The sequence below is a fragment of the Thamnophis sirtalis genome, unplaced genomic scaffold (assembly GCF_051295495.1).
Source record: "Thamnophis sirtalis isolate CommonGarterSnake01/CBP01778 unplaced genomic scaffold, rThaSir2_p1.2 scaffold_12, whole genome shotgun sequence".
In the NCBI taxonomy this organism is placed as follows: domain Eukaryota; kingdom Metazoa; phylum Chordata; class Lepidosauria; order Squamata; family Natricidae; genus Thamnophis; species Thamnophis sirtalis.
Genome location: NW_028261392.1, coordinates 34,434,461 through 34,446,380, shown reverse-complemented (window position 1 = coordinate 34,446,380; position 11,920 = coordinate 34,434,461). Strand labels below are relative to the sequence as shown.

Sequence of the window (11,920 nt, the reverse complement as noted above, 5' to 3'; positions counted from 1 at the left end):
TGCAGTCTAGAGGAAGCAGAAAGGCAACAACTGGTCTTGTGAGCTGGAGACATTTGATTTAATATGAAAAGGACTATTGTAAAACTTCCTGCGGTCACAATGGGTTCACCGGAAGAAAGTATTATTAAAATGTTATTTCATCATTTTTCATGCATTCATTTTTAATTCCAAAGTTAAGACATGTAATACTTACAAATAATATATCAAGTAGGTGAAACTTACAAAAACACTCAACTTTTTAAGCTTCTTTCCTTCTTTTTCTGGTGTGACGTGAGCCTTGAGGACTCACAGGAATAATCCCTTCAATTTGGGGGGCAAAATTTTCTAAAATGGTTTGCTCTTATGTTCTTCCTCAACATGAGAGGCAGTGATTGGTTCAAGACTGCCCAGATAGCTTCAGGCCTAAGGCAGACTAAAACTGAACTGTCCTGTTTTCTAACCTGGTGCCTTAACCACTATATCAAACTGGAACTAATTATTGATGAAGAAATATCTGGGCCTTTTCCTGCTCATATACACTGCATCATATTGATTCTTCAGATTGAAGGAAAAGCATGGAAAGCATCAAGGCATCGTATGTTCTTCAACTATCTGGCCTTAAAGATATTTACTTCAAGAAAGGAAATAGTTGGCCAGAAAATTATATTCAATTTGCTTCATTCCTATTGTTAAAAATAAAATCACAATAATAATAAAAAGTGTAAGCACAGAAATAGCACCTTGAATTGCATCTGCAAACCATCTAGCAGCCAGGACAGCTTGCATAGTACTGATGACTCATGGGAGTAATGAGAAACTGCTGGGACTTCTGCGATTTAACCCAACAGATGCCATACACATATTTCAATATACCCATGAAAAAAGTTCTCTAAGTCCTCCTTACCAAAGAGGGTTGATGTCTCACAAAATAGGGGTGTGGGATAGCATTCTGCAGATACAGTAAAGTTGGAGAAGTACTGACTCTTTACCACCCTGACAACCACAATTAAGTACTTAATAATAATGGACCTATGTTCAGTAGAGTTCGTACTTACTGAACACCAGCAATATTCTAAATATCGCTTCTCCTAGTTGATCTCTCAACTCTTCTATAGTGCATGAGGAGTGACGAAAAGGAAAGAGATGGGTGCAATCTAATCCAAGGCATCAGTAGCCCCTTTATTCCAAGCAACAATCAATCAACCTTGGATGGGCCTTGCAGCAGACCAACAGGGATAGTCCCCAGTATCCCCTGAAACAGCTCATCAAGTAGTTGTTAAAGCAGACCAATTTACAGTTTTGTATTCAGTTTCCCTGTGGGGGTCATGATATTGGAGAATCCCTAGGAAATCAGGCTGTGATTTGATCATCACAAAGGGACAGCATAACCTTTCTCAATTTCAAATCATATTGCCACTGCCCTGACAGAATACTAAATCTGAAGCCAGGCTCTTGAAGACCTAGTGGACACTCATGGCTGTTATAGCAGTCACCTCAGACTGCATTCCCAGAGAAGGACATCCATCGCCAATCAGGAGTCAAGGAGATCAGGCAAGGAGGTTGCAGTGTAGGAGGTAGGTAGGTACAAAGCAACAGTCCCAATTGATCCCTAGAGCCCAATGTAATGATCAGGTTGTCACAACCAGGAACTTGTGGGGCAAGGTCCCTGGAAGCCACAAGGGATTTTATGATACGGTAATCCCAGGAGAGTGAAACATCCAAGGCCACTCAGTCTTCATTAAACTTCCTCCCCATCCAGATACAAAGATCTTGAGGTACTGATTAGTAGATTTACAGCTTCATCCACACCGCCTGAGGTTGAGATTTTGAACTAGGCATATTTCACATACTGATAACAGAAAATCTAACTGTTTTTCTCACTTACAAGGCCACAAAGTAAGAATGTAATTGATAAGATAAGACAAGAAGGTTGCAGGTAGTATTCTGGGTGAATATTTGACTTTCAGGGTTTAGATATGTGAACTTTCTGTTCTGCCCTCAATGTGTTACACATTAATATTTATTACACCTAAGTATTTGTGCTGACCAGGGGAAGCCAGAGACATCACTAAAGAATCAACTAACAAACTTCAGGTAATCAACTCTTAACAATATTTTAAAATGCATCCTATCACCCCAGCCTCTTCTGAAGATGTGGAATTTGCATATTTTATCTGTAGCTTACTATGTTTGTGGAACTGTAAAAGCATGGTCTCCAGAGAGAATACTTTTGTGATTGTTCTTTGGAATCCAAAGGACAGGTAAAAAGAAACTGGGACCATCAAAGAAAATGACAGTGTCTGATTGGGATGGGAAGAAATGAAAAGGACCTGAGGAAGAGGACTCTGGTTGATGGTGGTGTTGTGGGGAAAGCAGGGGTATCTTTGCTGCCTTGAGGGGAGAGGAAGTAGAAAACTAACAATATGAACAAACAAATTTGTGACTTTCAGAGTTTTATGAAGGAAATTATGGAAAGATTTGTTTGCCAGATCCTCCATTATTGTAGCAAATTGCTTCTCTGGCATCCTTGATTTTATTAGTTTATTAGATTTTTATCCTGGTGGTGGTGGTGGTGGTGGTGTGTGTGTGTATGTATGTATGTTTATATATATGTGTATACATGTGGATGATTTGTAATTTATTCTTATAATATATATTTTGGAGGTTCTTTGAACATGAAGCATTCTAGGCAGGATAAATGGAAAGAAATTGAGTAGCTCCCCTGTTCTTTCTTTTCCTCCTTAACAGATTTTTCATTTCTAGTAAGGACACAGCTGAAGCAGATTTTGGAAAAATAGAGAAGAAACACAATGCTGTCTAAATACTTGCAAAATATTGCTTTCAGTGGTAATTGCCCACTATTATGTTTAGGAAGACAACCTGAATGTCTAGAGTCAGAAGTAGACAAGGTCAACACATAGCTTTATTTTTTTAAACAGAATACATAAGAATCTGAAGATGATAATAATTATTAGAGCATTCACCCTGACTTCTTTCTGGTTAATAATTTTATTAGTTCTTTTCCTCTTTTTGTCTGCTTCCACTTATAATTGCACTCTAGGCATCTAAGGAAAGGAGAAAGGCAAGAACTGGCCTTGTGAGCTGGAGAGATTTGATTTAATATGAAAAGGACTACTGTACAACTTTCTGGGGCCACAATGAGTTCACCTGAAGAGGCTGAAAATATCAATATGATGTTTCATCATCAACATTCATTTATAACCTCAAAAGTAAGACATGTAATATGCGTACAAATAGTATATTAAGTAGTGAAACTAACAAAACAAATTTCTTCCACTTCCTTCTTTTTGTGGTATGACTTGCATGCTGATAACTCCCTGGACAGGTGTCTGTGGATTTTTTGGATAACATGTTTAGAAATAGTTTGCCCTTGCCTTCTTCCTTGACCAGAGAGAGAATGACTAAGATGACTTCAGGCATAAGGTAGGACTAAAACTCAGCTCTTCTGTTTTGTAGCCTGGTGCCTTAACCACGACTCCAAACCAGTTTTCTTTGTCTTCTTCATGGAGGTGAAAACCACTGAATGCTGAACACTTTGCTATAATGAAATCCTACATATAAGTTGTATAAATGCCACAAGGTGTTTTGCTGCAGTCTTTCAGTGAGCTCCAATAGATGAATTATGGATGCATTACAAAACATCCCTCCCCTTTATTTTGCTCTCCTATTGATTTATCACTGCCAATTCCAGTAACCCAGGTTGCCATAACAATGCTAGTTCGGCTGAACCGAGCTGAACTGTTAGGAACCCACCTCTAGTGTGGTTCAGTGGTGGGTTCCGGATCCCGTTCCAACTGGTATGGTTGGCCCTGGTGTCACCCACATGGATGTGCTTGGCATGTGCGCCCATATGCGTGCCACACACATGCGTTGTAGCCTCAAATGATGCTTCCACAAGCCTCTGCGATGCTCCAGCTGCTCGGTGGAGCATCACGCAGGCACTGTACATGCCATGCGTGGAAATACCGAAAGCTTTAAAACACGGTAAGGAGCTTGGGCAGGTGAGTGGGCCCTCCGCAGCACTGTACTGGAACAGTATCTGGTGCTCTGGGCAGGCTCCGGTACATCCGTACCGGGGCATTCCATCTGTGCAACCATCCATGTGGTTGCACAAATGAGCAGATCCCTGCACCGCCAATTTCTTATCTTGCTCATCAGCAACAGGTGCATTGGACAGGAATAGTTGCCATACATTCTTGATCCTAGTGCAGGATTGTCAAAGTCATGGCATCATGGTGGCATCACGTGACGTATTGGGACTTTCACCGCCTTTGCTAAACCATGGGTGTGGCCAGCACTTGATGTGTCGGGAAGTTTGATAGCCCTGCCTAGAGTGATAGTTGTTTATTTTACTTATTTATATAGCCCACTTATATTACTTTTTTACAAATAACTCAATGTAGCAAACATATCCAAGAGACCTTCATTCTGGTATTTTCCCCACAACAGCCCTGTGAGCTGAGTTGTGTTGTGAGGAAGTGACCAAGCCAAACAGCTGGCTTTCATGGTTAAGGCTATCATTGTCTTAGTTCAGCTCTGAGTAGGATCAGGAAAAAAACACAAATCTGTACTCACATTTAAAGTGATGCAGTAATGGTCCCTTTTGTACATTTGCTCGTGTATTTCCAGATCATATTTACTGCAAGTGAGCTGGGTGTCTTTGATTTGCTGAGGGAGTCAGGGGAACTGCTGTCATCTGCGACTGTGGCCGAGCGCTTGAAGACCAGTCTCAACGGGATGCAGATGCTGCTGGAGGCCTGCGTGGGGTTAAAGGTCCTGAAAGTGGAATGGAAGGATGGCAAAGGTGATCCTGCAAGCAGGAGGAAGCAGTTACAGCTGTTTTACAAAGTAGTCAGCAAAATAACTTTTTCCATAGAGTTAACACTCCATTGTTTTCTCCTTCAGTTTATTCATCATAAAATATTTCTAGATAGCTAATGAATTCTGTTATAAAACATCCTTCCAGACAGCTCAGCCTCTTTCCCAGCCTGCCACTTGTTTCAGGATTGTCAGCAATTATTTTTGGAGTGCCTGATCAAATCTGAATCAATTGAAAAAAAACTGAAGTGCAATTATTTATATTGGACCTTTTGCTTTGCTCATCTCGGAGCTATATGGAATTCAGCAAAGGGATTTTGAAGTAATTATCTTATGCTTTCATATATGCTTTCATTTTCAGGTCTTTATGGAAACACAGAGTTTGCTGATCTTTTTCTGGCTAAATCAAGCTCAAAGTCTCAGTATTATTCCATGAAGTTCTATTCAGAAATTCTATATCCAGCAATGCAATATTTGCCTGAAGCTGTGAGGTAAGAAGGGAGTAAAAGTAAAAACTTTTTCTCAAAGACAATATTAGAGACTGGTAGGCTTCCTTTCCAACAAGAAACAGGGATAAGTGTCCTTACTGTGTGATGATTGTGTTTGCTGTATCATTTGCATGATTATTCACTCAATTACTATAGAATCATCATTGCTCAATACAATCTGCCAATTTTCTCAGTTATCTCTCCTGAGATCAAAGAAGTAATTATCTCTGTACCTCTAGATCTGTTTAATTCTCTGTTGTTTGGAAGACATGGAGTTTCAGCAAATGCAATTTTAGTGAACTGATTACCCACACCCATTTCCTTTTGGACTTTCCAGTGATGTTATTTATTCACTTAATTAAAATTTAATTGTTGCTCAATGTCTTTGGAAAAAATGCCTTTGCAACCCATAGACTTGCCTGCAGAGATACATAGAAAGCCAACTGGTAAAAAATAGGGTTAAGAATTTTAATCTGATTAAAAACATAGTCTTAGCATTTTAATTTAGAAAGTCACTTTGATGATTGAAGCAGAACTCAGTTCATCAAATATCAGAATTGAGAGAGGCTAATAATGAAGGTGACAAAAAATATCCCGCAAAAGGATTGGCTTATTATTTAATAATAAAAAACATGTAATGAAACAAATAAAGAGTACGTTTCTGTCAGATTCACTCACTTCCCAAGTTTCAGTGCTGTTCCCAGTACTGTTTAGAGCCTGTGATATTTTTGGAGCACCTTTGGAGTATCTTTTGCAAGTAATATTATTATGCTATTTGAATAGAAGCACTATGTTGATGCTAGGGAAGTAAAAGAATATAATAGATAAAGGTATTTCTCTTGTTTTCAATTAAAAAAACATCTGCTACAGGGATGGGAAATCTCAGATTCTATCAATATTTGACAAGTCTTCAAAGGAATTTTATGGACCTCTATACAGGTAATGTAGCATTTTTATTACTTTCCTTTGGACAGTAAATAGCTGTTTTGCTTTTATTTTTTTCTGACCAAACCAAATAATATTTTCTGTTGCTCAAATGCCTGCCTGCAAGAATGTTGGCTATTTTGAGATCCTTCCAGGACAACTGCTCATAAAGCAAATATTGGCATACAGTATTCCAGATAATAAACCAGATAATTAACACAAAAGCCTGCATAAACCATGACTACATAATGAAAAATATAATTCTAGATTTATGATCAGATGTTAATCATATTGTATTTCATGTGCTTATTAATCATCGGCCAATGCAAATTTCAATTCTAGTTCAATGGAAGGCATTGAAAGCTTTTTAAAGTTCATGAGTGAGGCTTGGAGTCTGTATGGAAAAGATGTGGTCTCTGCCTTTGATCTTTCTGGTTTTCAGCTCATTTGTGATCTGGGTGGTAAGTACCCAAAGGTCTTCATCATGCCCCTTACTATCAATTTGATACTGTGTGATATTCTGGTGAAATTGGATTGAAAGATGCCTCTGGCTCTGTCAAAGACCTTGTAACTAGTGGGATAGTTTGCCTTCAGAGGTTGTGGGTGCTTCATCGCGGGAGGTTTTTAAGAAGACATTGGACAGCCATTTGTCTCAAATTGTAATGGGTTAGGGTTAAGGGCTAGGAGACCTCCAAGGTTCCTTCCAACTCTATTCTGCTTGATCGATTAATTCCCTGTTTGCAAAAGTAGAGTTGTATTATCCTACCCTGTAATCTGTTTTGCTTTAGAGTTTTGAACCTTATTTTTAAATACCTAATTTTAAAATGGTTTAGCTGATCAGAACTACTCAATGTCTCACAATAAGTACCAACAATCCTGAGGTTGTTTGGAAAGAGGTGGGGGCATTTCTGAACGTGAAAGCACTTTTCTTCACTTTCTCACGCCCTTGCCTGGGATGATATTGCCACGATGCATTGAAAGAAAACAAAGCCAACTGGTTTAGTGGTTAAGGCATTCACTCTAGAAATTGGGAGACCAGAAGTTCTAGTCCAGCTCTAGACAGAAACCCAGATGGGTGACCTCGGGCCAGTCATTTTTTCTCAACCTTATGAAGGAAAAAATGACAAACCTGTATTGAAGTCTTGCCAATCCCCCCCACCCCCCAACCCTGCAAGAGCTTATCCAGGTTGCCATTCCCACCTGGCCATGGGACAGCTTGTACTAGGCAATTCGCCAAGGGGACAACTGCCATGAGCCTGGGCCTTTTCCTCTGGTTTCCAAAGCTGGCCTAGCCTGAGGGAGGTGAACATGGAAATGCTGTGTTCCGGCATACTGACACACTGACACCAGCATAGACACACCACACACACAGAGACATAGACACCCCATCCCATGCTTGGGAACTTTTATCTGCATCCAAGCTGCCAAGCTGCCATTCACACCTGGGTTTTGGGAGAAGGACTTCTCCTTTGGAGTGCTATACATGTGATACCGACTCTGTCAGTCACAGGAAGAGCCTTTTCTGTTACTGTTCCTGCTTTGTAAAACCTCTTGTCCCCACAGATGAGGAAAGCTGGGAGATTAGGGGCCACATACATATCAATAGGAGAGAATCCATGAGACCCCTCCCCCACTCACACCTGCATTCTCTTTAAGCCTCCCCATCTTGGATCTCTCCATACTTGCAAATGTATAATGTTGTTTTACATTATAAAAATCATAACAAATGTTCTAATAAATTATTAAAAATGTTGATAAACAGAATATTACATAGTTTCTTTTTTGCATTGTGTTTTTTTCCAAGGAAGCAGTGGTGGCTTAGCTAAGGAATTGGTTTCAGTATATCCAAATTGTACTGTGAAACTTTTCGATCTTCCTGGAGTTGTGGAAATATCAAAAAAATATAATGCATTTTCAGATGACTCTCAGATCTCTTTCCATGAAGGTAATATGTACGTTTAATCAATATCTCTGTCATTTCAAAGCAGTAGTTGAAAAAAAGCCAGTATCATTGTAGAGCAAGCTTTATGAACAGGAGAGTAAATTGTTTCTCCAAGTTGTTAGTAGAATTAAGAAATTCCTACCTTATGAAGACATTTGTGTTTTGATTACAGGGGATTTTTTTAATGATCCAATTCCTGAAGCAGATCTTTACATCCTTTCAAGAGTCTTGTATAACTGGAGTGATGAAAAGTGCATCCAGCTGCTAACAAAAGTGTTTACAGCCTGTAAGCCAGGTAGGCATTGCTAGAAAGAGAAAAAATGACATTTGTGATAGGGAAGACAAGCAAACCAACCAGAGGGATGCATAGCTTTTTTATGTATTTGCAACAACCCGTGACAAATGAGATACTGCTCACTTATAACCTAAAAGGGGCTCAGAGGTTTGGCTGTAATTCATTGCAGTCATTAAATGACACAGGTACAGTGGTGGGTTCCAGGTGGTACACCCTGATACGCACACACCTGTGCCTTCTGGAAGCAGCAGAACGGTGCTTTGAAGGGCCCACCCATCCACCCTCGTTCCTTACCTGTATTTGAAGGAAATGGGGCATCTGCGCACGCATGCGTATTGTATGGCCCCTGTGCGACACTCCACCGAGCATAGTGTACGCCCAGCCCTGTTGCAGCGTACCGGTTGCAACTGGTGCTGAAACCCACCACTGTTCTGGTGGTTCTTGATTTATAACTATTGTTTTAATGACTGTTCGAAGTTACGTGGGCATATTATCAAAATTCAGATGCTTGGCAACTGGTTTCTATTTTTGATGTTTCTGGGGTCATGTGATCACCTTTTGCAACCTTCTGACAATCAAAGTCAATGGGGAAGCCAGATTCACTTTATAACTGTGTTACTAACTTAACAACTGCAGAGATTTATTTCACAACTGGGGCAAAAAAATCATAAAATGAAGCAAAACTCATTTAACACCTATCTTGCTTAACATCAGGAATTTTGAGCCCAATTGGATTGTAAGTCAAGGACTACACGTAAAGCATATGACCACAATGACCACAATCCTGGGTCTTTCAGTTGAGACTGTTAAGCAGTTGTGTGGCTCATTAAGTGAGGGGAGCTGAAACACTGCATGCCAAAAGAGGGCAGGCAATTTCTCTCCATGCATGGAAGGGAACCTTTGCAGTAGGAAGCTTTGAAAGGAAGCTTGAATCCCAAAAGTTTGATAAGTGATGGAATGTAGTCGGGCAGGTTCCCAGGAAGGAGGGGGCCCATTCCAGAGACGTTAAAGACAACTTAGTTCAGATAGTTTGTGTAAGAGAAAGAGGATTTGGATCCAATTTGGATCCTATAAATCAATTGCTCTGTGAAACATCTGTGAAAAAAATTCAGGTGCTCAGGCATGAAAATGTGCTGCTCAAATACTATACTTTTCCGCACACACTGAAAAAAAAATAGAGGGAACATTGCTTCTGCTACCTGCAATTTAGCAGTTCAAATGTCACCAGGCTCAAGGTTGACTCAGCCATCCATCCAGTGATAAAATTCATTTTTTCTTCTTCTGGTTCTGTGAGAGTGGCTTGGTGGGTGTGTCAGGAGAAGGATAGTGCAAATTCTCCATTCCCACCCCACTCTGGGGCCAGACAGGGTGGCATTTGCTAGTTCTCCGAAATACTCAAAATTTCCACTACCGGTTCTCCAGAACCTGCTAAATTTCACCCTGCTTCCATCCTTCCAAGATGGGTAAAATAAGGACCCAAATTGTTGAGGGCAATATGCTGATACTGTAAACTGCTTAGAGAGGGTTGTAAAGCACTATAAAGCGGTATATAAGCCTTAAGTGCTATTGCTAGTGCTATCTCCACTATCCCAATTTCCTTTTTCCAGCCCACACATGAGTTCCCCTCTACTCCATGTGCTAGCCTTTCTATCCTTCAGAACATTGTGTTTGCTAGCTGTCTGGCAAACATTGGCTTGACATAGTTGTCCGCAGCTGCACAAAATGGTAAACATTGTAGACCTGGAGATGGTAGTGCAAGGAGAAGGCCTCGAAATCTGGTGGGTTGTGGAGAACAAGGCAGGGAGCAAACTGAAGTTTCCTGGGCCACAGAAGCTTTTTGTGTGCTCCTAATCAAGATTGAAGTATTACTATACTATGGAAACCAGTTCCTTCCATAGGTGCCTATAAAACCTATGTTATGAAACCTGTTTCTTTCTTACCCTTCCAAGACAGAAAAATGCCATGTATTGGATTTAAATAAAGTCCAGTTGTGGAAAGATTTCTTAGAACTTTCCTGATGCTTCAGTCATAAAACGTAGGCAGAGTCTAGGAAGCAATCCTGTGGTGAATGGGCTAAAATGGTGTATGTTATGTTATATGTTAGTGTATGATGAAGGATCCAGGGTCGGCACAAAATTTTATACATCTTTTAAGATTCCCAGGAGACTAAAATGGAGCATGGAGTTAGCCTAGGGAAAAAGAGCCCAAAAGAATATTTTCAGAAGAGAGGAAAAGTGTTGGGAGAAAGGTCACAGCCATAAAAATGAAAATGAGATGAAGGACATCATCTCTTTTGTAGGTAACCTATGACTGCTTTAATAAATTATTTTGCAACAGGTGGTGGAGTCCTGGCAGTTGACCCAATTATTGATGACAAAATATGTGGGTCGCTTCCTGCTCATTTGTACTGCATCATAATGTTGGTTATATCTGAAGGAAAATCACGAAAAGAATCGGAGCATCGAATGCTCTTCCAAACTGCTGGCTTTAAAGATATTCAGTTTAAGAAAGGAAATATCTATGATGTCCTTTTGGCCAGAAAATAATATTCAACATGCTTAATTCTGACTAAATGTTAAATAATTCAAATAATAAAAATGCTTTTACTATCGTATTGATTCTAATTTGTGAGTGTATATATCTATTTACCATGTTAATCTTATTGCTTGATGTTACTTTGATTTTCCTCACTGGAAGAAAGTAATTTACGCTGAATAACTCTTTTGAGATGTTTCCATTCTGAGAGAACAACCTGTTGGCCAAGAGGTAGATTAGATCAGAAAACCAACTTCATAAGAACACAAGAACTATACAGGAGACTATAAAAGCATTCTCTCTGAGAGGAAATATTACCAATTCTTCTAAGGGACAGGAAGAAAGGAATGGTGACAATCCCCAAAGTGACAGAATCTAATGCGGGGTGGGAAAAAATGAAACGTACTTGATGAAGGGTGCCAACACACTGGAGTATTATATACAATACAACACGTACTTGATGAAGGGTGCCAACACACTGGAGTATTATATACAATACAACACTGCATTGTGAATGGATTTATAGTTGTACCAGATATTGCACGTTCAAGTCTCCTTCAGCAAAGGAAGCGCTTAAAAACCATATGAAGAAGGTTGGGCAGAAAGAGTGAGAACAATTCCCCTTTTCACCGAGCTATTATGGAGCAAACTGACTGCTATGTATGCCACTCTAAGTCTAATAACAAATAAACAAACAGGAAATATGTTGCTACCTGAGCTGAAGGAGGCAACTCACTCAATCATAGAATTGAAAATGATTTTTTGTCAACCTTCCATTAGTGCATGAAAATGCTTCTCCTGCATCTTTAAGAAATGGCCTTTCCATATAACAGTTAGAGTTTGCTGATATTTGTCTGGGAAACTCAGTCCCAAAGCAATAATAAATAGGCGGTACAACCGTACCTTGTTGTATGCATC

General features: G+C 39.8%; 1 protein-coding gene across 1 annotated transcript; it reads left to right on the top strand.

Moving 5' to 3' along the window:
* Positions 1–1,994: 1,994 nt before the first annotated feature.
* LOC106549727 (acetylserotonin O-methyltransferase) lies at positions 1,995–11,049 on the top strand. The gene is made up of 9 exons (XM_087726229.1): positions 1,995–2,073; positions 3,041–3,209; positions 4,630–4,804; positions 5,180–5,309; positions 6,177–6,245; positions 6,573–6,691; positions 8,035–8,175; positions 8,345–8,467; positions 10,805–11,049. The coding sequence occupies exons 2-9, from the start codon at positions 3,102–3,104 to the stop codon at positions 11,011–11,013; spliced, it is 1,074 nt and encodes a 357-aa protein (XP_087582355.1). The 5' UTR covers positions 1,995–2,073; positions 3,041–3,101; the 3' UTR covers positions 11,014–11,049.
* The last annotated feature ends 871 nt before the right edge of the window (positions 11,050–11,920 follow it).